Source organism: Molossus molossus, unplaced genomic scaffold (genome assembly GCF_014108415.1).
Source record: "Molossus molossus isolate mMolMol1 unplaced genomic scaffold, mMolMol1.p scaffold_m16_p_6, whole genome shotgun sequence".
NCBI lineage: Eukaryota > Metazoa > Chordata > Mammalia > Chiroptera > Molossidae > Molossus > Molossus molossus.
Genome location: NW_023425399.1, coordinates 105836746 through 105864713, shown reverse-complemented (window position 1 = coordinate 105864713; position 27968 = coordinate 105836746). Strand labels below are relative to the sequence as shown.

Below are 27968 nucleotides of genomic sequence, written 5' to 3'. Positions count from 1 at the left end.
TTGCTGTTTACATAGCCACATGGCCACGGAAAATGGGAGAATTGAGTCAAGGACCAAGAATGAAAGTGGACCGCGATTCTACAATTATCTTCTGTCATCTGGAAGCACTTGATAAGTACACGGCACTGAGGAGCCCACGGTCCAGGGGGGGAGGAGTCTCTTTTCTTTCTCATTATCGCTCTTTACGCTTTCCTGTGAGGGGACAATGACAGGGCTGACACTGACCTCCGGTCACGGTGACTTTCTAACACGCAGAGTGCACCCCGACTTCACACCATCCTCCCTGCCTGCCTCGCCTTCACTTGTCTCCCTGGCAGAGTGCCAACCTGGACTCTCACAACGGCCCACAAGGCCCAGCAGTGCACGTCACTAACCCAGGGGCCCAACGTGGAGCAGGGAGCCGAGGGGGTCCCGCGTGCACCAGGTCCAAGGAGCCAGATGCTTCTGACTTTGCAGAGAGCATTCATAGAAGGGGCTGCTCCAAAACAACTCCCTTGAGAGGTGAGAGTCACTGTGACCCCCGGATCTTACTAGTATACCACTCGGGTCAGGAAAATTACAGCAAATTAACTGCAAAGCAAGGTTTTCCACTCAGACACCAGTGGTGCTCCAGCAAGGGGAGAAGGTTCTGCAGCAAACGTCATTACCAAGTTTAAAAGCACACACGCTCCAAAAACACAAAATAGAGTATTTAAATGATTACAAACAATTTCCTAACAATCATGAGTGATTACACCGAGTTCAGTTCTGCTGCCCTGAATCTTCTCCATCAAGCTCCTGATTTAGGAAAGAGCTTCCATTCAAATGTCGGCAACTTCTCAGACCGAGTCACTGCAGACGATTTTTTTAAAAAAGAACAAAGGCCCTGGCCGGTTTGGCTCAGTGGTTAGAGCGTCGGCCTGCGGTCCTGAGAGACCCAGGTTCGGTTCCCGCTAAGGGCACGTAACTCGGTTGCAGTTTGTCCCCGGCCCTGGTTGGTCGTGCGGGTGGCAGCCACTCGATGTGTCCCTTTCACATCGATGTTTCTCTCTCTCTCTCTGTTCCTCTCTCTCCCCCCTCCACTCTACCTGAACAAAAAATGGAAAAATGTCCTCGGGTGAGGATAAAAAATAATAATAATAATAAAAAAAAAAGAACAAAGGTTCATGGAATCTGGGCAACAAGGGAAGCCTCCCTCCTGGTTTAAAGAGCCTTAGACTGCATAGTGCATAGGTGTGTCAGTACGGAGGCACAGATAACTGAGTATTTTGCTAATACCGATGTTAAAAATAATTCCGTTTCAGGGCCTTTTCTTATTAACTAAATTAAATATTCTTGGTATATTAGATAGGCAGAGCTAGTGAGAAAGCGCTTCTGGTAGGCTAAATGAAAAAAATCACCAAGGAAAACTGGTGAATTTGGGAATCTCTCCAATCCTAGTTGCCTCCAGCAGCCAGAATTTTGTGAGGAAAAGTAAACCCAGAATCATCCATTTTTGACCCAGGCCACTCTGGGCTGATCCTAACATGTGCTATCCAGTTTGGTAGCTGTTTGCCATGTGGCTTTATAATGTAAATGTGAATGAAATAAAATGATAAACTCAGTTTCTCGGTCACATGGGCTGTACCTCAAATGCCCAGCCACCCCACGGGGTGTGGGTGGCCATGCACAGCGGCCTGAGGGAGGGGTATGCTTCATTGACCCTCCCACAGCTTAGAATCATGCCTATCCGCAAACATCTGCAGAAGGAGTAGATTTTCTATTGGCTAATGAGGCTGTACAAAATTAATCCAAAATCAAACCCCCAATCGGAGTCCTGAAACCTTGAGTAGGCAGGCCTGGGTGGGTTGGTAACGGCCACTCTACCTCACATCACTGCTCTCCATTATTTGTCCTCATTACTCATGAGACAGCTTACCTAATTTATTTTATCTAAAATTTGATGATTTTGACAAATACTAAATCCTCAGGCCATACATCATCTGCCTTGACAATGGTCATGAAGCTAGCTATCGAGAAAAGAGTGTCCATTATCCACTCCACAAAACACATTCACATGCTTATTATTCACGGTATATACCCACCCTTACAGTAGCACACAAAATAGGACAACGTGCAATTTCCCCACATGTGTCCTATAGATACAATCACACACACACAGGTGCACCTCCAATGCCGGGCTCAAAGGCCATGTCCTTTCAAATAGGCTAGCTGGGTTCCACCACCACTTCCAGGACAGGGACACACCTTCACCCTCTCCTTTCGCCTCCTTTGTGGCCCATCTCCCAGACTGGCTCCACACCGCCAGTCAATGTTACGTGTGCAGATCATAGTGCTCCAAAGTACGCGGACCTTCCAGCCAGATGCGCAGCTGGGAGGCTCCGTTACTCCACGGGCTGAGCCCGCGTAGAAGCCCTCTGGAGGCATTCACGGCTCTGCCCTCTAACTGGCTGGTTTCTGTTCTAGCCCTGAGCCTTGGCACTACGACCTTCTTGGAAACCTCACCCTTGCCTCTACCCAAGTCCAAAGCCTAACTACTCCCACTACTGACTTGGTCTCTAAAAAGGAACATTCTCCCCTCTGGGGATCCCACTCAACCTTTCTAAACCAATCCGCATTCAGTCACTCAAATAATGCACTGTTGGATTGGAGCAAGACGTTTAGGAATGACACTTCCCCCTCTTAGAGAATATTAGTACAAAATTTGCCTTGACTGAGATATGATTTGTTGTTGTTAATCCTCATCTGTGATTTTCTTTTTTTCTTTTTTTAGAGACAGTGGAAGGGAAGTAGAGGGGTGAGGGGAGAGGGAGAGAGAGAGAGAGAGAGAGAGAGAAACATCGACGTGAGAGAGACACATCAATTGGTTGCCTCACACACATACCCGGACTGGGGTTGGGGTTGAACCTGCAACCCAGGTAGAATCCTTGACCGGGAATCGAACCCACCACCCTTCGGTGCGTGGGCTGACATTCTAACCACTGAGCCACGCCAGCCAGGGACTGAGATGAGATTTCTACATTACGGAAAAGGGTGGTTGGGGACACCATGACAATGAAATGGCCAACCAACCCATATTGATTAAAAAATGCGAGGACGTAGCCCTGGCCAGTTTGGCTCAGCGGTTAGAGCGTCGGCCTACGGCCTGGAGAGACCCGGGTTCGGTTCCCGCTAAGGGCACGTACTTCGGTTGCAGTTTGTCCCCGGCCCTGGTTGGTCATGCGGGTGGCAGCCACTCGATGTGTCCCTTCACATCGATGTTTCTCTCTCTCTCTCCTTCCTCTCTCTCCCTCCCACTCTATCTGTACAAAAAATGGAAAAATATCCTCGGGTGAGGATTAAAAAAAAAAAAAAAATGCGAGGACGTTACAACTTCAACCTGCGGAGCATAAGCAATGCCTGCTGAGGGAGAAACAAGCGAAGTTTTCCCTCACAGATGTTGAGGTCGCCATGTCCTCTCAGCGTGACTTTGAAGGATAATCGGGTGTCTGCTGCTCGTGGAGCTGGCGTCATGCACACGCACGCACCCTGCACACGCATCTTGGAGCTTCGGGATTTTATATAGAAACAAATATTCTAATGATATCATGATAACCACAGTTGCTTCCAATCTTTTCTTTCTTTATTTGGAAGGGAATGCACTTGAAATCTTTCTCCCTTAATAGCTCCCCTGAGCGAATAAGAATAAACTGCTTGCTGTCAGTCCTTCACAGGACGTCTCCAGAGCTTCCTGGTACGGTGCGCAGTCTTGGTACTTCATCTATGGTAACAGCAGTCGGCTCAGGGTAGGTGGTTTAAGTCATTTTAGTTTACAGCCTATTTAAGGCATTTGCTCACACACAGCATTAACAACAACAACAAAATAACAAAATGGTAGAGCCACTCCTCTCTTGGCTGCTATTTCAATCACTTTGTGTTGCCCAGGCAACCAGGGGCCAGAGGAGGCGTGGGATGCTCTGGAAACGTGAAGCTGGGACGCAAGGTGATTACCTCGCACCAAGGCCTCCGCGTCTTGTCCCCACAGTCTACCTATGTCACGTCAAGAGCACCTCCAACCTCAGTTGTTGGTCAACAGCTCCAAGTGTTCTGCGGCTCATCTGAGCAGAGAGAAACAGTAGCAGCACCGCACATGCTCACTACGATGCCTCACGCTGAGTGCATGTTCACTCAGAAGCAACAGCGTCTTCTGTCTGTGCCGACTGAGAAAGCTGTACAGCAAAATCTGGGCAGCAATAGCTTGCAGACACGCAGTCCGCAAGAAACCGCATGTGCGAGCCTAGACACAGGAGCACGTGTCTGATTAGACCCGAACAGTGAACTTGAAAGCAGACACTGCAGTGGCAAGGAGGGTTTGCACAGGAAGGGAGCCGTTCTGCATGATCTGACAAAGGAAGACGGAAGAGCAGAGGAGCAAGGTGCTGGTGACTGATCGGCACACGTGGAGACTCGAATGCACTCGATTCTTTCCTATCCCCATGAAAGGCCCACTCTGTAGGAAAGAACGAGGGCTCTGATTTCGGCCTCTCCACTGAGCTGAGGAAACATCACTCTGAAAAATACATCCAGCTGCAAACGATCAGAAGTCACCGCTCACAACAGGTCACAGAAAGCAGGTAGTCGTTCTTACCGGGAGATGATTGAGGGGCACGTCCACCTGTCCCAGAAAGTCGTCTCGTGTCTGTGGAGAAGAGAGCAAAGTTAGTGTCCCCGTTGATCTCACGGAGTGTCGGCATTCTTAAAAACATGTATTTACAAATAGAGACAGAGGTCCAGGGCCTGACACTGGAGGGCCATGGGAGACGACCAGATGATGCACAGACACCAGTCTTTGGAGACAGGTGAGCCCCAGGTCTCATAGACCTGACCTAAGCTGCCCGAGACTGTCAGGTGTCTATCATCTAAGCGACCTGGGAAGCATATGGTTGTCAAGAAAGTGCCACTCAGGATGACAGAGGATTTGGGGACATAGCTGGACCAATCTAAAGAGAAGACAGTAAAAACAGGTTGGGAACATTTTAACAAATACAAGATGGGGCAAAAGTAGGTTTACAGTTATTCATATGGAAAATAATACAATAATTAATAAACAGTAATGTAAGAATAAACTATTTCACACACTCACAATCGTAAGCCTACTTTTGCCCAAAAGTGCTATACATTAAGGAGCTCCCTGGGAGCTGAGAGTCTAGGGAAAGCGTCTCGTTATTAATAAATCCTACACATTATTTATCATAAAACAATGGCCTCCAACTCTCAATCTAGTTAAATACACTGCTTCAGAATCCAAGTTCATGGATTAGTCAATGGCTACATTTTGGACACACCATGCTTCTTCCCTTCTGCATCTGACTTACAATTGGCCCAGATGAAATTCATTCGGAGTCACCTGGGAAGTCTAACTCAGGCAGAGGGCGTGGCCTGGACCGTGGTGTGTCTGACATGTTTGCACTACGTCCTGCAGTCAGAGCGCTTGTGTAGCCTCTGAGGGTTACATGGCCTGAGAGGCCAATCAGACGCAGGGCTTCTGTGACCCTCATATAAAAACAGGCATTTAAAATGCCTAAAACCTGGCAAGTACTTTGGAGTGGAATCAGACCTGTCCCACAGTTAGCTTGAGAAAAAGCCCAAGGGGGAATCCAGACCTCTGAACCCCAAATCTGGGCTCTTATTTTCACTCTTCACTAATTTACTGTGAACTGTTATCCTTTACAGAAATGACTTCTCAAAGGTACTTGGAAAACGTCTCTTCTTGCATGTAACAGGCAGCAGCAGGTAAACATGAATGCAATTTAGCGACATGATCTGCTCCAGGCTCAGGATTTCCTTTCAGGTGATTTGCAAAATGTAATTCACTTGGAAAGCTATCTGTCTCCTCCCAACAATGCATGAAGGATAACGAAAAGTCCAAGTTAGGCTGGCTGGGTGTGCAGGAAGCATGAGATTCGCCCAGTCCTTGTGATGAGATCTTGTTTGTGTTCTTGGCTACATTTGCTACAACCCACCACAGAGCCACCTCCTCCAGCACGAGGCTGGGAGGTGCCCCTGAATGCTGTGTATCTATCTAACAAGAGCAGCCGTGTCCACGGAAGGCTCAGAAAAGGGGGACAGCTTTGCTGCCCAAGGGGTTAGGGAGCATTCCCATCCCCAACTTGGCCCCAATTTAGTTATAATTACAAAGCTAGTATAAGTATCGGTTAACTCTATAATCAAAACTAAAAAACAGAAGTGTGTTGACTACTGAGCATAAATCGTATGTCTGCCTAATTGCCAAGTCTCCCCTCTCCCTCCTGCTCCTGGTGCTGATGCTGTGAAGGAAAAAGGACTTGGGATGCAGCCCGAGGAGAAGACCACCTCACTCGAAGCTCTGTTCCTAACCTGATACCATTAAAGGGCTACTCACCCACGGTTAACGTCAGGGTTCCCGTCACAAAGATGCACACCACGGCTACATGCCCATGTTGTATTTCTGGGGAGATGTTCGAGTTCTAAACCGATCAAACAAGTTCAGCTTTCCTTAGACACCAGAAGACAGGCACCTGCCACTATGGGCTACAGCAGCGAAGCAGGGGCCGCACCCCACCCTCACAGCCACCGGAGGACGGAGGCACGATTAACAGGCCTGCTTCACAGGTGCGGAGCCTGGGGACCGGGAGACGAGAGATCTGCTCCAGGCTCCTGTGTGGGTCGGCTGGTTCCAGAGCCTGGCTCCTCACTAAGTAACCTGTCCCATACGTCAGCACAGGAAAGCAAGGCTGTCCACGGGACGCTGGCTCTCAAGGGTCGTGCGTGACAGCACAGTTTTATAAGTCGTGGGGGCGGAGGCGACCTGTCAAAATGCCTATTTGCTATGTTATCATTAGCACTGCCCCCTTTTCGGACTCTGCTCTGTCCCCGAGTGAAACATTTACCGAACCCGAGGTACTGATCATAAAACTAGGCAGCTTCGCTGGTACCGCAGCAAGTCTCTCGTTACACTGAAAAACCAATTTCTGAAACAGCCCGAGAGGGAGCAACCCCGCCATTCCACTCAAGGCGCTTATTTCTGGTTGACATCAAGGACGAGGGAAATGAAAGGACCAGGTCTGGACAGCACATGGTCAAAAGGATCTGGCTTACACAAGGGTTTCATCAGTCACTGGAACATGTTGGTGAGACCTAGTTTCAAAACAGCCCACTCCTGCCAAAACCGAAGCAGTTTTAGGTCATGTAAGGTATTTAGAGACGTTTGAGACCATCACACTATCCGTAGGACGTCGGGCCACAGAGAGGCATCTTACACCAATGTTAGAAACATGACGTCGACCCCATTTTTAATAATTCCCGTTACAAAAGTATTCCCATCAAGCTTCATGTTAATATAAGAGACGACAAAAACCCAATTTGTTTCAACTCACAGTGAATACTGGCATTTCTTGTGCTTATTTTTCTAAGTGGTAAATGCTACCAATTTCAACCTCAATTACTTGTCACACTATTTATTCTAGAGGCTGAAAATGCACAGGTTAGTACCAACAATAAATATTCCCTTCTGCCACGCCATCAAAAAAATTTCCAATGTCATGACAATGCAAAACAGAGCCCCTGAAACGTGTTATAGAAGGTAAAAAAAAAAAAAAAAAATCTATATTCTACTACAGGAAAGTGAAATAATACACCAAACACTCTCTCTTTCAGAGCTTGCTCTGAACAGTGGTGAACTATATTCAGGACTGCCCCTCCCTGCTTTTAAAATAACGATTCCCTTTTAAGTAAGACGGGACAAGTACGTGTCCTGGTCACGGAGATTTGCTTGCACCACGTGTGAATGCCGCTGGAACCCAATGCTGGGGACTACGCAGTGAACCCCACTGTGGCGCGGGGGCATTTCCCAAGGCTTCCTACGTGCACGCTGGGCCAGAGCTGCCAATAGCCAGTGGACACCAGGCTCAGCTGGACTCACAAGCGAATAAGACTCAATTTTGCAAAGAACATATTCAAAAACACCAAAGACTTTTGATGTCTGGGTCAGAACTGCACTTGAAGGAGGTGAGCTGCATCTCCTGCACGCTGACGACCACAGAGGTCAAGGGCAAATGAGACAGAGCATTCACGTGGAAACTAAATGAGAACATGCAGACCACGGGAGGGGTGCTCGCCGAGAAAGCCCCACTAGCAAAGGTGCTCATCAGGAAAGGTACATCGGCGAGAACGGGCACGTCTTGCAAGGCACAAGGACCCGCACGTAATACTGGAGCTTTATCTTAAGGCGGTGTTTCCACTGAGAGTTGCAGCCCCACTAGTAGTTCACAAGAAGCCTTAAAAAAATTAAATATAATGGAATAGAAAATATTAGTGCTTCGCATGAGATACTGAGCAAGTACTGTTTTGAGAGACTTATTTCAGTTTTGTCCATATATAAATGTGTGTACTAAGTTGTGATCTAAAATTAATTAATGTTTTTGTTTTTTTATCCTCACCCAAGGACATTTTCCCATTTTTTGTTCAGATAAAGAGGGAGAGAGAGGAAGAGAGAGAGAGAGAGAAACATCGACATGAAAGGTACACATGGAGTGGTTGCTACCCGCATGACTCAACCAGGGCCGGGGACAAACTGCAACCAAGGTATGTGCTCTTAGCAGGAACCGAACTTGGGTCTCTCCGGACTGCAGCCGACGCTCCAACTGCTGAACTAAACCGGCCAGGGCTAAAATTAATTTTAAAAAAAATATTTTTATTGAATTTTAGACAGAAGAAGGGAGAGGAAGAGAGAGAGAAACATTGATCGGCTGCCTCCTGCATGCCTCCTACCACGGGGATCGAGCCTGCAACCCAGGCACATGTCCTGACTAGGAATCGAACCTGTCAGGGCTAAAATCAATTTCTTTTTGTGTGACACCATCACAAGTTTAAATGCCACTCAACTACAGCAAATGAAAACCAGCCAGTGCTACCAATTGCCTGGGGTTTTATCCTAGTAATCCTTAAGTTGTGACTTCCAAGAATATTACATTTAGAATTTCTCAAGACAAATGGGACAGAAGTATGGAGGAATCAGAACAGAAGCTACGGAAAAAGAACTTAAAAGTAAAGCTACGGTGTGATTTGAAGTTTGCATCTTACAAATCGAGAGAAACATCACAACCTCCAGCACTGAGCCAGAAAAATGACCCCGGCTTTCCAGCCCCGCCATGAAATGTACCTCCCTGGGCGCTGCTGCCTTCCAAAGTGCGTGGCCCGGCCTGGGGCACCAGGATGGACTGGACCAGGGAGGCGGGCTCTCTCTTTAGGGTGATGGGAAGCATGCTCTCCGAATTATCCAAATAATCAGAGGCTTCCGGGCGAAATGTTTCGAACACAGGGACACCCTTCAACAGCCTGGTGCCTGAAGTGTCCCCGCCGGTCGAGATGCACCTATTTTCAGGTGCTCTCACTCTCGCTAAAGCATGAAGCCAGCTGTGTTGTCATGCCCGAAAGGAAGGAAGACTATTCTTGTGTCTCCTTCCACCTGTCAGCCGCCTCAGCTTCTGCCGCGCGGACAGCTGAACCGCTGAGGCTCGGGAGACACGGAGCGAGTGCGGCCCGATGCCAACCTGATGGGGCACCGTCCAACGCAGCACCACCTGGCGCCTCTGGCGTTCAAGGTGAATTGTTTTCAAAACAGTATGTTTTCAATGTTACTGTAATCAAATAGTCAAGTGGCATTCTACTAAAAGTTAAAAAAAAAAAAAAGGTACAGTGATGAAATCCTCTGAATGCACATGATCTTACCCAAATCCCCCCGGGAGAAGCACCAGAACACAAATATCAAACGAAACTCAGATTCCTGTTCGTCAACACACACGCCGCTTTCCCTCGGCCGGCCCCTGTGCCGTTCAGCTTTTCGAGGTGAGGGACAAAACCTCCCATTCACTAACAGATGATGTGTCCTGGAGACGCTGGCTCTTATTTATAACAACAAACAAGACCTCCATGTCAACCAGATGTCAGGCAGGCTCACAGGACTGTTGCAGCCCCCATAACACCGCGCTGGGAAGGCGTGCAGAACCGGGCCATGCCGGCTGAGGGTGTGATCGTGAAACCCATCTATTTTAAGAGGCACTCTGGTCGAAATTCAGAAGGCAAAACCGAAGGGGTAGACAGAGCAAAGAACCTCTGTGCTGGCAAAGACTGGAGCAGCCCTGCCATAGCAGTCTGGCTTTAACCCAGCAGCGCCCTGGACCAGACAAACGGGGCCGCCAGCAGCCACTGCTCTGCAGGCTCAGAGCGAGTCCTGGGCACTCGGGTACCCAGCAACCACACTGGTGCTGAGATGTGCTTGCTGTTCCCTCCCCCTACCTGGTGGGCAGGGGTGGGCTCAAGAACACTCAGTCCTCTGCCTGCTTCAAATACACACACATTCCACACCAGGGACCTACTGCAGGTCACAGAAATGTCAGCTTTTTGCAAAAGGAGCACTTGATAACCTGAATTTAAGATCCAATGAACTCCAGGGGTGCAGGCACTGGGGAAGAACTTTGGGAACCAGACACAAAAAGTGGGCAGCACTGTTGAGCTCGCTGACTCCTGCAAGCAGGGGTCACCCACAGGCAGACGGCTCCATGGGCCAGACCCGGACGCGGCAGAGACCAGGGGCCCTTTGCCTCGGGAGAGAGGTAACCAGTGCTGTGCAACAGAAATAGGATGCGAGCCATACAGGACTTGGAAACTTCTACGTCACCGTTAAAATGTAAACATAAACAGGTGAAATTAATTCTGATAATATATTGCAGTTGACCCCATATATCCAGAATATTTCAACGTGGCATCAATATTGAGATTATTACTAAAATGTTTTACATTCTTCTTTCCACACCGAGTCTTTGAAGCCTGGTGTGCATCTCTCGCTTACAGCACGGCAGCACGTGGACCACCCACATTCCCAGTGCTCGGGAGACACGGGTGGCTAGGTCTCTGCAGCTCGGGACAGATGGCTCCCACACCACACGGCGAGGCACCGAACGCTGCGGCAATCCCGCGAAGGGAGTGCCTCAGCCTGCCCGCTAAGGACGAGGGTCAAGGACGAGGGTCAAGGACGGGGATGACCTTCAGGCAGGGTCAGAAGGAGGAGTTTGCCAGGAGGAGGGATGGGGCGGACAGGGAATGGCATGCAGGAAGATCCAGCTAAAGCTGTGAGGTCCTGAAGGTGAAGCCGGGTGGAAGGTCTGTATGGCTGAAGTGCGGCCCATGTGGGGAAGGAAGGGGGCGGGAGGAGAGGAGGAGGCCGGGCCCAGGGCCCCACGTGGCATCCGTGGGGAAGAGAACGTACAGGAGGACATTCAGGAGCGGACCGGCAGGGGTTGCACCTCAGAAAGGTCCCCTGACTGCTGGAGGAGGGGAAAAGTGCTCAGGGGCAGTAAGTCGTTCACACGAGCTCCGTGGGGCCTGGACCATGGGGGGAAACGGAGGCACAGTGTCCATCCAGAAGTGTCCTGTCCCTGGACTCCTTGCAGCAGGGAGTCTGTGCATGTGTGAAGATGGAATAAGTAAGATCACATATATGAAGTCCTTAACACAGAGCCCATCCGGAATACTCAGGAGCTGCTACCCTGTTACTACAGCGGCAACCAGGACCTCAGCGTCGCTGACTCGATAGTGGCATAAAGCAGACTCAGGAGGTGGGGAAAGGAACAGCCGGGCACTGCTGTGCCACCGGGGCAGTGGGCTGCCTGCGGGGCAGGGTGTCATTAGTCCCACTGTGTGTCACCGATGTTCATTCCCTTTACGTTCCTGTTTGTGAAAGGAGTCGTCCCCTTTGCCCAGACGTGCTTGGTGGCCCTGACGCGGGAGAGCGGACTGCAGTCTTCAGAGCAAGGGCTCGCCCGGCCGGGCGTCGCGTTACCTTCCCACCTGCTCCACACCTGTCCAGCTGCTCAGAGGCTCCCACACAAATGACAAGGACGGTTTCTTATGAGGTTAATCTACCTCCACAAAAAATGCCAGTGTACATGAACCCCAGGTATTACTGTCACTCCTTGTGAGAGCAATGCTGGATTTATTTGCTGAATAAACTAAAATTTTTAATGAATACAATCCGCCAAAAATAAGGGAAACGTTCATGTATGTTCTACTTGTTATAAAGCCAGCTGAGCTGAGACTGAATTTCAAAGTCAATTCAAAAGGAAAATGTGCCACTGGGTTCATTTAATGACATGATTTTGTTTAATTCTACAACTGATTTAATTTCTCAAGATTTCGAGATGGTTTTCTCAGGATAAGCATCTAATTTCTTCCTGGGGAAGTTTCCAAATTAACTTTTCTGCAAGCAATTTTAAAAGAACACATTAGACATACAAAGAAAAAAACAGACTTCTAGATTCTGTACTTTCTCTCTGAACTTTGTGACCACAGAGGTCTCATCCCTCGGAGGTAAGTCGTAATGCCACCGTTATCCGCAGAGCGGTGCCAGGTAGGGTCTGGATAACGGGGAGAAGAGAAGCTAAGTGCCCCACGGGCGCAATGTCATTTGTGGGGTTTGACTTCATTAACATTAACGTATTTACTCCTAAAAGTTCTTCCTCACACCCCCCAGGGCCTCGAAGCTCGGGTCCACCTCCTGGCCTGGCTGGGCAGCACACTGGACGTGTGGGACAAGCCGCAACTACAGGCCACGTGGGAGCAGGTGCGGTGTGGTACCGCTCTTGGAGTTTAACGAGTGACGACTCTGAACTGGAGTTATACAGCTTAACGCAAGGACACTGACCGACTTGCATAAAGGTTCCATCGAAACAACCGTGCTCTGAGCTTTGGCATCCCAGGTAGCACCCGATCAGTCTCTTTCTCTCAATGGCCACACTCTGGCGGATATTACACCTCCGGCCAGTGGCCATCCGGGCTTGCTGGGGAATTTGCTCTAGCCATACTCAGGTGAGGAACTCAAGACTGAAAAGAATAATAAGCTGACGTGTCGCTCACCCATCATGTGTCAGAAATGGTTATTAGCAGGTTAAAAACTTGCCCAAAGTCACTGAGCTAGAAGTGGCAGCCAGGACGTGAACCTGGGCAGTCTGGCTCCAGTCCTCGCTCTCTCACCACCAAGTTACAGAGCCTGTGATCCGTGTGCCAGGGACTCACGGGAAGGCACTCACGCTGGGCTCCCCTCTGCCCCCAGGAAGCCGAGGTCTGCTCTAGGCTGTAGGGGTTACACTTGCCAGATACAGTTCCTGCAGTCTGTTAGCATGTATAAACATGATCTTAGCATTATTTGTCACGTGCCTATTACTATACGTATCTTTTTCTTTATGTTTCAATACATACGTGAAATGAGTCAGTAAGAGGAAGGAAATGGAGCTGAACAACTTTTGTTCTTCTAACCAACTGCCTCCCCCATGTCCAGTAACTGTCTAAGCAGGGCTCTTCCAGGTGAAGGGTGCACAGCCCTGGGGATCTACAGACTTCCCAGGGGCTGTTGTCAAGAAATCCTTTTCTAGATCCTTCCACATGTCCTCTTCCCCTAAACCTGATCTGCCTGAGCAGTGTCTCTCCTTCCCTAAATCATGACCCTCTTTTCCTGCTTTCCCCCCAAAAAGTGGGCTTCTCACCCTGTCTGACTCTTACCGTGTGCTGTTTGCGGGTATAAAAACCGCTGGAGTCCAGGAGGAAGGGCGGTTTGAAAGGCCTGGCCCCCGAGGGAGCAGAGAGCCAGAGACATGGAGAAGCCTCCACCGCGCTGCACGTCCGAGGCCCTGCAAGGGCAACGTGGTGCGCAGTCACCTTCCATCCAACCGATTCTCGTGTTTGATTTACAGAATGAAGTCGGATTTTTTAGGGACAGGAAAGGAGCCTGACACGGCTGACTATTTTCAACAATAAGGACTGGTTTTGCTAATTCAATTTCATGGACAATATCTTCCATAAAATGAGCCGTATCTACAATACCCAAGGTGAAAATATCCAAAGTACTGGCTACAATAGGAAATATAGTTAAAGCACACACGTAATACTCAATACACTAGAAATTACATCTTTTGGCAACCACTGGACTGATAACTTATTGAGTTACTGATAAATTAGAGATGTCAACTTAAAAAATGTGCGAGAAAGAGTTCTTCAAAACTCGTTACAGGGTTCAGTAGGCAGACGCATTTGGAGACTACAGTTCAAAGCATCTAATCTATCATAGAGTCAGGCCATTGACTAGGTTGCTACGGAAAAGTTTCCCATAAAACTCGTAAGTATGTAGAGCTCCTTCTTCCAGGGAACAGGAAAAACTTCAAAGCTTTGTGAAAAATTTAAGCAAATGATGTATCTTAGGGAATTTGAAGGATGGAGAGAGACTTAACGTTAATTTAAGATTCTAGCAGGTGTGGAATTAAGACCACAGTGTGGGCTGCCTTCTTCCCAAAAGTCTACCGAGGACACACTGAGAAATGAGGCCCAACTCCCCCGCTTCCAGTCTCTTTCTGACAGAACAGGGTTAACAGGTACTTATGTCTTTCTCAGCACAAAGAGCAGGGCTGAAGGGGGGAGTCTCAGGCCTGGGGAACATGAGAAGCTCCCGGGAAATTCTAAGAAATACTGGTACCCAGTTCTCACCCGAGACGACTGAATTCCAGCAGAGAGGCCCAGACACAGGTATGCTTTAAAAGCTCTCCAGCGTGCCCTGCAGGTGTGGTTGTGGATTGAGCATCGTCCCATAGACTGAGAGGTCGCGGTTCTATTCCTGGTCAGGCACATGGCCAGGTTGTGGGCTTGATCCCAGTAGGGGGCGTGCAGGAGGCAGCCAATCGATGTTTCTCTCTCTCCCTTCCTCTCTCTCTAAAGAAATCAATAAAAACGTATTAAAATAATAATAATAATAATAAAATAAAAGCTCTCCAGTTTATTCTTATCTGCTGCCAGGGTTGACAACACTGAGCAAACCTCCCGGTTTTCCTCATTCACAAAAGGGAAACTGAGAGTCCTGTTAAACTCATGAGCAAACGGACAGTATACTGCCATCTCTTAAAAGTATAAAGTCCTCAAAAGGAGATGATACTCAGGCTTGACTCTCCCCACCCCCACTCCACTCCTGTCCGCAGAGCTGGGGCCATCTAGACAGCAGACCAGGGGTTTACTGGTCAAGGGGAACTAGGGTATAAGGTTCTGTCCAGCCTGTGTCCATCAAGTGTTTCCTCATTTCAGCTCCACTGTGCTTGGAGACACGCAGAGGACTGGGTTGGTTCACCTCCCTCAATGTTCTACAATAAAGCAGTATGAGGGGAAAGAACAAAGTATAAAGCATTCCGTTGCCAGCTCCCCTCATTAGTGTCTCTACTGTTTGCCCAGATGAGAACTAGCTGGACCCATTCACACATGGTGGTAAAAATAACTGCCTGGGAATGGGGATGCAATGGGGGAGGGCGTACATTCCTTGGCTGCCCCTGCGTGAGCCCGCGCCCTGTGGCCTGACGGCCCGGGGTTTGAACAGGAATAAGGCTCACAGGTGCACAGACAAGCACAGGGATTCCGTTGGTCGTGGCCCAGGGCTATCTGCTTGCCACGCTAATACTGGGGCTAAAACACAAATCCCATTTCAAAATAGAATCAGAGAATGTGATCCTTAGGAGGGACCTCAAAAGTCATTCAGTGCAACAAACATCTGAGACTCGTTTCTCCAGCCATCCTTCTCAAGTGGTTGGCTTGCCTTGCAGGCTCTGAACACCCCAGTGATGGGGAGCTCACTACCTGAGGGTCAGAAGAAAGGGAGTAGGTTTGGGATGCATAGATGCCTAGTGTAAAACCCCACGTCTTATCTAGAAGTAGATGAATAACTGAAGGCAAGTTTCTCAACCACCACCAAAGGTCAATCTTCTCCTCTATAAAATGGGGATAAGAACAACTTGATCTTTCACAGTCATCGGATATTAAATGGGATAATTAGATTCAATGAGTGTTATCCCTAACCCAGGGTTTCTCAGCCTCAGCACCAGAGGCATTGTAGGCTGTTGTGTGGGGCTGTCCATTCTATGCTCTGTGGGGTTTTTAGAAGCACCTTTGGCTTTTCTTCATGACATGCAATAGCAACTCCTGTCCCCCAGCTGTGGCAACCAAAATGTCTGCAAATACTGCCAAATGCCTGGGGGCAGGCACAGATGGGACAAAACTGCCCCCTACTGAAAGCCACTGGCCAATTCCACTTCCCACGCTCTCTAAGGTGTTCAGGTCATCTCTCGAGTTCTGTAAGAGTGTTCATTTTTCCTTATCTCCCACCCCCTTGAAGCACCAGGGAGGAAGGAGGAGTAACTTGGTTTCTATAACTGGAAAGTGGCAAAGCTGAGATTTGAACCAGGGTCTCACTCCAACACTTACACCTGCTTCTACACTATGCTATTTCTTAGGGGCTAATCTCTCTATTGGAGCGGGGCAGCTCAGTCACTCTTCTGACAAAGGCTCTCACGTTCTTCTCCTCCACCTGGCTTCCTCCTACCCCAGAATATTTTTTTAAAATGAGAGGTCTGCAAACAAGCTACGTGTACCCAGTGACTTCCCAATTAATGGCTAAAACAGAGCGTGACCCAGCCTTGGTGTGGCCCAGTCACGGCGTGGCTGCCAGGGAAATCCCTGAGAAGGCTGAGTGCCTTGCCTGACTGACTTATGTTCAAAATCAACAGCCAGGCTACACAATGACCAGGAAGGAACTGCAGCTCGGGGCAGATAGGGCTATCTCGGGGGCCACGCAGCGGGGCTGGCATCAACCCGGGAGGCCAGGAACGTGGGAGACAGAACGTGAGTGCACTTCAGATAAAAATCACAGAGGACAGGCGCTGCAAACACCCCGTTCAAGGTCACATAGAACGTCTTTTTTTTTCATCCTTACCCAAGGATATTTCCCCATTTATCTTCAAGTAGGGCAGGAGGGAAAGAGAGAGAGAGACAGAGAGAAACATCGACATGAGAGAAACACATCAATTGGTCGCCTCCTGCATGACCCTGACCAGGGCCAGGGACGAACTGCAACCGAGGTACATGCCCTTGATCGTAATCGAACCCGCGACTCTCTGGTCCGTGGGCCAATGTTCTAACCACTGAGCAACACCGGCCAGGGCAAAAGTCTTGAACACTCCGCCCTGCGAAGGCAGAACTAGCACACTAGGCACCAAAGTCTCCGGCGCGGGCTCGGAACACAGGGAGGCCTGGGAGAACAGAGCTGTGACTCTGAGAACCACGGGGACCACCACTCCAGAGCCCACGTGCTGTGCAGGAAGCGGTCGTCTATCCGCCACTGGTAAGACCCACCAGGCTGGCACCCGGTTGAGGCTGACAAGGCCCAGAGCCGGCCTGTGGAGGCTGACAGAGGGTGCCTCCCTCTTGCCCCACCTTGGTCCCGGCCCTGAGCCTACATCTGCCACACTGGTGCCCTACACCTAGGACTCAAAGCAGAGGGCACGGTCTGGATGCGTGCGCTCCGAGCTCCGGGGGCGGGGCGGAAGGGTGCCCGGGAAAGAAGCCCTGGAGAGCAGACCCCGGTGAGAGTCCTGATCAGGAACTAGGTGCTTGATGACCTGGGTACAAAGCCTTCTCTTGACCAGGTTCCTCGCCTGGAAAACGGGCCCCGACCACCTGCACCTCCTAGTCCCTCGGATGCCAGCGCCTGTGGAAGGCTTGGTGAGTGACTGGGGGGTGTGACTAAGCTCCTCTTGTTAGTGAATGTTCTACATTCTGACCTGCGTGGGGTCCCCACCAACATGGGTCCGCTGGAAAGCAAATGGCTGTTTTCAGGAAGTCAGCGGTTCAGTCACCGACCAGTCTGGTCTCCAGTCAAAACCATGTCTCGTGTTGCCAAGAGTTCAGTACGTACAGTTTAAGAAACTCCGTTCTACCCTGTGAGGCCCAAACACATCGAGAGCTTTGAAATAGGTAACTGTTATAAAGTTAATCGTGCCTTAAAAAATAAATTCATGAAAATTAAACAATTAGTATACATGGGACACTCCCTGGGCCCGGCACATTCTTTTTTTTTTTTTCCTCACCCGAGGACATTTTTCCATTTTTTGTTCAGATAGAGTGGGAGGGAGGGAGAGGAAGAGAGAGAGAAACATCGACGTGAAAGGGACACATCGAATGGCTGCCACCCGCATGACCAACCAGGGCCGGGGACAAACTGCAACTGAGGTACGGGCTCTTAGCGGGAACTGAACCCGGGTCTCTCCGGACCGCAGGCTGACGCTCCAACCGCTGAGCCAAACTGGCCAGGGCCCTGGCACATTCTAAGTGCTTGTCACCACTGACCTCCCCACATCCTCCTAACAACCCTGCCGCAGACCACGATGGAAGACCCAAGAAGACCAGAAAACCTGGTCTCCGCTTAGAAAGGACCTATTCTTCTGTTTGTTTATTTGTTTATGTAAAGATGGTCTGTTGTGATTCTATTCCTCAACTTGTAGGAAGTTACACACAGAGCCACTGATGAATAAGCTGGTGGTTCAGAACATGAAACCTGTAATCCCGAAGAAAACTATCGTAAATAGTGATGATCCCTGGACCAGACTATAAATGCCAGCAAACTCTACAAAGTAACCGGGACAGGAAGTGGCACTAACCAGGGACCCAATCACACACCACCACCACACCAGCTGGGGCAACAGGGGACATGACGAGTTCCCACCCATCAACTTCACACTGTCACCCCTGCAGCTGCACTTCCGTGGGCACCTCTGTATGTCACTTGCAAGGAACAGCAAGGCAGGGGGTGATGACTCTGACAGCAGACTGAGTCACCTCTGGAGCTGGGTCTGGGACCAGGTCAAAAGTTCCTGGTCATCCTAAAGGTTAATGAGAGTTCTGCATTCACCCCCAGGGCTGATTTGAATATAAGAGTTATGATTTTTCCCACAAAAATCTGTAAGTAAAGCTAAGGTCCCGAGAATACTCATCGTGTTTTTATCTTCTGATCTGAGGTGGCACCTGGAATGCACAGGCTGTCCCAACCCCTGCAGGGACCCTGGCAGAAGGGCGCAGGGGCTCTCTGACCCTGAGGAAGCACCCCAGCTGCTCTGAGCATCTCAAAGGGAAATAGCTGTACACAACCCAATGCATTATTGTTGCAACTGTGAAAACAGTATGTACAAAAGCAGCTCAAGACACTGAATGAAGGAGCAAATTAAATTACTGTCATTCCACAGTGGACTTCCCCAGAAAGAAAACCAGAGTCACAAACTGGAGATGGTCCTTGTGAGCCGGTCTACATGTTCCAACTGTGAAGTGTAGACAGGTCCGTACCAAAAGGCACATGACGATATAATTACATTCCCACGTAATTCCTAACCTTTGAACCAAAGCATCAATTTCAGTAAAATTAAACTTCTAATGACCCTATTCGTGCGCTAAATAGTCATTACGGAACATGGGGGTGGGCGGGAGGTGAGTGTCAGTCTACAGCAATGGTCCAGGAATTCCAATACTCTCAGGTAAACAAACAGATAGAAGCCCTTAAATGAGGTGTAAATTGACATTCTAGTGTCTGTTTTCTCATTTGAGCGTGCCACCCCTCCCCCGAGTTCAAAGGAAGGAGTGAACTGGGTCCCCAGCTCACATGGAACCCAAGGAGAACCACTTAAACCTTCTGCGCCTTATTATCTCCATTATAAAACATAAGGGGTAAGATCCAACAATTCTAAGACTCTTTAAGTGGGTACAATTCTCAGAACTTATGAAATAAACTTTTCTATCATATCCATTTCTCTTGCCCCTAGTGTCAATTTTAGACAATACAGTCACTTAAAATTTTCTGTAATAAGCTGCAAGTCAAGCAACAGGCACCTGCTTTCACTTTAGAGACTGAAGGAAAACCTAGCAAAGTAGACAGAGCTGCACCCAGTGCAAACCATGCCCACCGACCACATCCTTACTCATTGCGGAGCCTTGTACCTGGCAGAGCCTGGCACCTGCTGGAATTCAGTATACTCACTACATTGAATGGAGCAGGGACTGTATTGACGACTGTGTACCCACAAAAAACAAGACGACAAGCAAGACTTCTACAGACTGGGTCCCTTGCTTCTCGTTCCTGGATGACTCTGAGGACCAAACACCCGTGAGAGGCAGCATGAGAGGCTGGCTCTGTCGCCTGACTTCAGTTCTATTCTGGGCCCTGCACCTATTGAGATGGTGACTTGATAAAGCTAATCCCTCTGAGCCTTTGTTTCCTCATCTGCAAAGTGGGGATCATAACAACAATAGCGAGAGGTGGTTGTGGGGATGAGCACTAACTTTTGTACGGAAAGAACCTGGAAAGGGTCAGCAGATGCCTTAGGATCATGAGATGGAAGGTACCATGAAACCTGAAGACATTCCTCAAGGGTCCGAAGTGCAGTAAAAACCTTCAGGTAAGCCCGGGGTAGTAACCCTCCTAAATGTTCGCATGATACAACTCATTCTAAGCTGCAAATCAACAACAACAATTTGTACACATGGGACACGCACTCGGTGCCCAGCACATTCTAAGTGCTTCTCACAACTGATCTCCCTTAATCCTCCTAACAACCCTGCCGCAGATGAGCAGACTAAAGCACAGACAGGCTCCGTCACTTGTCCAAGGTCAGAGAGCTGCTAAGGAACACAGCCAAGATCTGAACTCTTACCCAACATGTACTGTCTCCGAGCAGTCACGTAGGCTGGCTGCCTACATTCAAAATAAAACCTCGATTCTTATGTCTTTTATTCTTGCTGGGTAAAAACCTTGCCCAGACACCGGAACTGGTTTGTGGGATGTGTGGCAGATCATACATGGGCCATTTCATTACATTTCGGGGATAAATTACAAATTTGACATTTACTTTGGATGCATCTTGAGAAAAACTGAGAAGAGTTCACTGTGAGACTCTTAAAATCTTGTAACATCAGGGTCCTTCCTAAATTCTCCACTACCCTAATCCCAACTCATCTCTAAGAAGAACCACTATGGGGCAGGAGACTGCTTATCTATTTATTTATAAAATACAACCTAACGACGTATATAAAGTCTGTCAACGTGTGGTTAAATGGAGTCTACCCACCCACAGGAAATATTTTAGGGCCTTTCAAAGCCACAGTAGCTCCAGAGTCATAGTTTCACAAGGGAACCAAACTACATTCAAGTTATACCAAAGTACAGAAAAAATGTTTTTGATTTGTTAGTACATATTGTATTTTTCCCTTTTGGCACCAGTCTGTCCAAATGAAAAGTTGGTGTCTAGCAGCCTAACTGCAAACTGTCAGTTATTCATTTCCGCTGCGCTCAGTCTGCGCCTCTCCCTGCAAAGGCACTGAGGCAGAGGCACCCATGTGACACCTTCCCCGTCACTTAGCAGGCCGCACACGGTGTGCGGACAACTAGCAGCTTTGTGAGGGAGAAATCTTCTTTTCACTCTTGGGAGTCGAGTAAGACTTGAAATAAAAGAGAACCATAAACTCCAGAACACTTATTATCCAAACCAGACCAAACCATGATCAGCCACAAGCTTTCTTCAGTCCAATCACACGGGGGTGGAGGGGGTGGGTGTGTGTGTGTGTGTGTGTGTGTGTACGTGCACCTTATAGTTTAGAAGCAAAAGTATAGTACCCTCAGACATTCGCCTGATTTGATTTAAGATAATATTTAGAAGAAAAGGACCATCATTAAATGTAACGGCTACACAATCCTCAGTCACGGTACAAATCAATACTCACTACAGTCTGCAACTTAACCACTTATTTATTTCATTTTGCGTTTTGCCACGCTGCAATTCAAGAAGTCCAGGACAAAAATACGTGGAGACGCTGTCATATAAAAAGTAATTTAGAAGCCTGGTTTGTATCCAAGGTGAAATGGCACCCCAAGACACTGAATTTGTCATCATGTGCTTGTTGAAGGGGACCCGTGTCTGACTCCTTAGGGCTGTGTGCTAAACAGAGCCTGTCAACTTGCCTGGCCCACAGTCTTTTTAAAAGGAGGACAAGGGAAAGAGAAGGAAAAGACAAACTTTAAGGCAATGTTCTGAACACTTTATATGCATTATCTTATTTAACCAATAACCCTGAGGTCAGTACTATTATTAGCCCTATTTCAAAGATGAGAAAACTGTGGTTTAGAAAAGTTAAGTGCCTGACTGGTGTGGCTCAGTGGCTGAGCATGAACCCATGCACCAAGAGGTTGCCAGTTTGATTCCGGGTCAGAGCACATGCCCAGGTTGTGGGTCCGATCCCTAGTGGGGGGGCATGCAGGAGGCAGCCAATTGATGTTCTCTCTCATCGATATTTCTCTCTCTCTCCTTATCCCTTCCTCTCTCTCTAAAAATCAATAAAGAAAAATTATTATTATTATTTAAAGAGAAGTTAAGTGACCTGCTCCAATCATCAAGTCAGCAGGGCCGGGGTCCAGGTAGTTACAGACCCAGGATTCCAACTCAGGCTTGTTCCATCTTCTTATGTCAGCACTGCAGACTTAGGGTACCCAGGGTCCCAGAGATCAACTAAACACAGGCAGCCCTGGATTCTTATCAGTGCCATGCCTTACAACTCAGAGAAACGCAGTTTCCCTTAACACACTTACAGAAAAAATAATTCTTGTTCTATTTAAGGGGCCATTTCCATAGTTTACACTAAGACATATGACATTCACGTAGACAGATGAAGCCAGGATAAATTCACATGACCCATAATGATATAACACGATATTGTAATAGACTGATTCTTCTGCAAATGTGTTTCCTTGATTTTATTTCATACTCTCAGTCACTGATTTACAGAAGTGATTCTATCTGTACTTATTAGCACAGGGGCATTCTCCTTGAATCATTTCCCTTCAAGAGACTGAACTGCCATTTTACTGGAGAAAGAGAAACCCATGGACAGACAATGGCACCATCAAAGTTAAGAGGAAAGAATAACACACACAGGAAGGCGCACTCGCAGGAAGCAGCTCTTGGGAAAAGACCCAGAGACAGCGAAGAACAATGGAGTGGGAAACAGGCAAGCTGTGGGTCGGACGTGATCATCTCCCAAATCTCTCCCAGGTCAAATGTTCCAGCACGCAGAGCCATCCAGGCCAAGTGCACAGGCTCAGGGGCTCGGACGACCACTGCAGGTACCACTTTCTGGCTCTCAGGATCTAACACGACCTTTTTCTCTGGACTCATTTTACATGTGCATGTCTTCTCTTCCAGCAAAATCACAGGCAACCTCGGGGCGGGCACAGTTTTATGTATCTTTGTATCCCCTGCAGCGCCTAGCAACAGCACGAAACACAGTATGTTCCCAATAATCCCTCGATTTAACGTCAGAGTCAAACGACCCCTGGAGGATGGAATGTGAACTCTGCTTCTCTCCGAAGGCAGTCCCAAGTGTTGAAACTGGGGTGTAACAGGCTGAATCATGGCCCACAAAGGTATCAGGTCCTAATTCCTGGAACCTATAAATGTCATCTTACATGGGAAAAGGGCTCTGTAGATGTGACTAAATTAAGGATCTTGAGATGGGAAGATTCTTCTGGATTATCCAAGGAGGCCCTAAATAAAACCACAAGTGTCCTTATGAGAAAAATGCAGGAGGAGATTTGACACAGACAGAAGGGGAGGTGGCAATGTGGCCATGGAGACAGCCTGGAGTGATGTGGCCACCAGTTCAGGAATGCTGGCAGCCACAGGAAGCTGGAGGTCACAGGGGCAGGTTCTCCCCTAGATCGCCTGCGGACGGAGTGTAGCCCTACTGACACCTGATTTCTGTCCAGTAATAACTGATTTTGAACTCCTGGCCTCCAGAACTGGGAGAAAACAAAGCAATAAGATGTTTTGCAAAGACTAGGTTATGTTAAAACCGTAATATTATAAGTAAAAAGTACGCTGTTACATGATCACAGCACATGATTGATGTACGTATTCAACCTGGGTTATTAAAATCACTGTGCTTTTTAATGACATCAAGGCACATAGTATTTACCCCGTATGCTATAGTTGACATATTCTTGATATTCCAAAGGGAGGTTTATTACTATTTAAAAAGGCAATCTGTCCTTTAAATAAAAACCCAGCCAGGCTGGTGCACTAACTACACTAGTATTGATTTTGCCAAGAACAAGCCTTTCCTCATCTTAGTGTCATAAAATAATTTTATTAAGAAACATGATCCAACAGTTAATGAAGAATTCTAAGATGCAATTATCCCCCACTGGAAAGCAAATCCATGCATGGCATGTACCACATAATCACCCACCAACTCTGCTCTGGTCAAGAACAATCTTCTTGTCTTGGATGACAAGTTTCTCTGAACCACTGCTCTCAAATTCCTGGACATCACCCAGTTAGATGTGATAAAACCGAGCAAAATGATTCAAGAGAAAAATATTACTTCAGGTACATTCTATCCCAAAGACATATTCGTATATTTGGGGTCCCAATAAGCCTAATGTATAAAAGAGTAAAAAATTAACATAAGTGACCATTTACATTTAAAATTTTTTTTTTATCTTCTCCTTAGGACTTTTTTTTTTTTTTTGCATTTATCTTCAGATAGAGGAAGAGGGAGAGAAGGGGGAAGAGACAGAAAGAGAGAGAGAGAGAGAGAGAGAGAGAGAGAAATATCGATGTAAGAGAGACACATCGACTGGTTGCCACCCACACGACCCCAACCAGGGCCGGGGACAAACTGCAACCGAAGTACATGCCCTTAGTGGGAACCAAACCTGGGACTCTGTGGTCCGCGGGCCAATGCTCTAACCACTGAGCAAAATTGGCCAGGGCAATTCATGTTTTTTTAAAAGCTAAATATTCCATGGATCAAATGATCTCACTTTTAAGATTAAATACTATTTTACAGGCATTTATTTACAAAGTACAGTGTATGTAATCTAAGTATCCAAAGAATATTAATATCGGGCACCAACATTCCATATACTTATTTATACTAAAGAGTAATTTACAGTAAATTCATTCATTCAATACTTGATGAGTATTTAATCACATAGAATGCATTATACTAGACAATAAGAGTATGAGAAAAGGTATCAAACAATCCTTGACCTCGTAAGAGCTTAAAGTAAGGGATCTAAAAATGGAGACACCGAGAGCCCTGGCTGGTGTGGCTGTTGACTGGAATGTTGTCCCATACAATGAAAGTTGCAAGTTTGATTCCATCAGGGTCCATACCTAGGTTGTGGGTTTGATCCCTGGTCGGGGTGTGTACAGGAGGCAACCAATGATGTATCTATCTCACTTTGCTGTCTCTCTCTCTCCTTCTCTAAAATCAATAATAATAATAAAAGGGAGACAGAAATACCTAGAGCTATAAGATGAGTGCTGGGCAGGGGCAGGAGCCCAGCCCTGTGGGATGAGGAGGAGGGGCCCCTCCCAGGCAGGCCAGAGATCTCGGATGAATGGTGAAACGCCCGGGGGGGCCTAGGCGACCTGCCCGAGGAAGGCCTCGAGCTCCTAGAGGCACGTGGCTTCCAGCTGGAGGGAGACGGGAAGTCACTGAGGCAGCAGACAGAATGGATGCCGAGCTTCTGGAAAACAGCTCAAGGTGGGTTCATCTGAGTGCTGGCAGCCACCTGGAACTGAGAGGGACTGCACTGTTTAATTTTCTGTGTGCATCTACTGATCAAGGTCACAGGCACCCACAGGTCCCTCTTTTTTTTTATCCTCACCCGAGGACATTTTTCCATTTTTTGTTCAGATAGAGCAGGAGGGAGGGAGAGAAAGAGAGAAACATCGATGTGAAAGGGACACATCGAGTGGCTGCCACCCACACGACCAACCAGGGCTGGGGACAAACTGCAACTGAGGTACGTGCCCTTAGCGGGAACCGAACCCAGGTCTCTCTGTACCGCAGGTCGATGCTCCAACCACTGAGCCAAACCGGCCAGGGGCACGGGTCCTTCTCATGAGCACCAGTAACTAGGAGGTCAAGTCCTCCCTCTCCTGTAGAGATGAGAACTGAGCACCTCGCGGGGACCCCCCAAAGCTGTGTTCTTCCAGGTTCCTTTTCCCACTTGAGGGTTACTGATAACTAACGGCCAAACAGTTGATTCAGTGTAGCTTCGTAAATTGGTTAAATCCCAGGTAAGAGAAGAGAACTTGGATCGCTTCTTTCTAAATAAGCAGGGACGTGTAGGTGTGTGGGGTGTGTGGGTGCTGGGTTTGAAGGCAGGAGGGAAGGGAAAATGAAACACATTTTCTCTTGGCCACTGGCAAATGCTCACTGCCCTATGGGGAACCCCCGAACATTTCTGTCTCACTTAACAGTGAGCGCTGAATTTTCGGTCCTGACTTAGTTTCACCCAACTGTTTTTCAGTTTTAAAAACCGATACATCAGATTAGCTTATTGGAAAAGATCAAACATAAAAATCAATACTGTCTTGCGCTGGCCGGTTTGGCTCAGTGGTTCAAGCTTTGGCCCAAGGACCAGCCAAGGGTACGTACCTTAGTTGCGGTTCATCCCTGACTCTGGTCAGGGTCGTGCAGGAGGCGGCCAGTCAATATGTCTCTCTCACATGGATGTTTCTGTTTCTCTCTTTTTCTCCCCCTCCCACTCTGTCTGAAAACAAATGGAAAAATATCCTTGGGTGAGAATTAAAGAAAAATCAATGCTATCTTTCTTAGGCAAAGATTGTACCACAGACCCAAATCCATTCACTGTGTGTGAGTCAGTTGGTACAAGTGGGAAAATTAACCAAACTCAGTTATTCCCAGGCTCAAAAAATAGAAACTGACATGAAATCAGACAAATTAGTCCATTTAAAACTGAACCTATGGTGCTGGATGTATTACATACTGTCACTGATTTTTTTTCCTCACCCGAGGACATTTTTTTCCAGTTTTTGTTCAGATAGAGTGGGAGGGAGAGAGAGGAAGAGAGAGAGAAACATCGATGTGAAAGGGACACATCGAGTGGCTGCCACATGCACGACCAACCAGGGCTGGAGACAAACTGTAACCGAGGTACGTACCCTTAGCGGGAACCGAACCCGGGGTCTCTCTGGACCGCAGGCCGACGCTCTAACCGCTGAGCCAAACCAGCCAGGGCTCACTGATTTTAATATAAAAATATTACTCACCAATTGCAAAAATTGCTCACTACTTTCCAGCTCTCTCTCCTTCCTAGACACAGAGAAGACTACACTCTCCAGCCCTCCGGCAGTCAGGCATGGCCATGTTACTAGTTTTGGCCAATGCATTCTGAGAAGAGGTGACAAGAGGTGACAATGACGTCACCTCTGAGTTGAGGCTGTGAAAAGCTCCTGTACAACCTTTGGTCGGTCTTGGTCTCTGTGTGACCATGAGGATCAGAATGCCTGCCGACCTGTGTTGACATGTAACATGAGTGAGAAATAAACCTTCGGTAGGTTAAAGCCACTAAGATTTGGGGTAAACCAACACAACTCTCTTTTCAGTGACCACCACCAGGGGGTTTCTCAATGAACATCCAGTGGAAAAACAGGGTGCTATTTTGTGGGCAGAGGACAAGTCTCTGAGACAGAATGCTATATGGCTGCTTAAACAAACAGTTTCTTTTCATCAGAGAGGGACTGGCTACAGTTTTGGTCCACATTCCAGCAGCGCTAATCCTGGGCTTCAAAGTCACATTCATATATTTTCTCACTCTACACTGTAAAAGACATGGCAGAGATTCCTTTCTCACACATCATTTCTAATAATGTTGCTTCATATAAACACTATTTTCATAGGCAACAAGATAAGGGATTACCTATCTATTTTTAGAGGCTCTGCAGCTCTGAGCCTGGCCCAGGCTGTTCATATACATTTGGAGTCAACTCGGAGCTTTCACACTGGTTACTGTTTCTCATTTGCCAAAGGGAGACTTCAGGGGCTGAAATGCATCACACAGATGACAGGAAGTGTATCTATTTCATCCTGCATTTATGGAGTCCACAAACAATGGGCTTGGATCTATTTTAGACTGTCCAGTCAAACAATGAATGTGGGTCTATTTTTACAACAAATACTTTGTGCTAATAAGATTAGCAAAAGAAATCTGGTCACTGTACATCCCTATTGAATTTCCTGATTACTAAACTGTATGA

At 47.8% G+C, this 27968-nt stretch overlaps 1 protein-coding gene across 2 annotated transcripts in view; it reads right to left on the bottom strand.

Annotated features, from left to right (window-relative positions):
• Positions 1 to 27968, bottom strand: part of NEDD4L (NEDD4 like E3 ubiquitin protein ligase) — a 308882-nt gene that overhangs the window by 69320 nt on the left and 211594 nt on the right. For both annotated transcript variants that reach the window (XM_036244390.1, XM_036244391.1), the window contains one exon: positions 4607 to 4657. In XM_036244390.1, coding sequence (XP_036100283.1) covers positions 4607 to 4657 — 51 coding nt within the window. The remainder of the gene's footprint in view (positions 1 to 4606; positions 4658 to 27968) is intronic.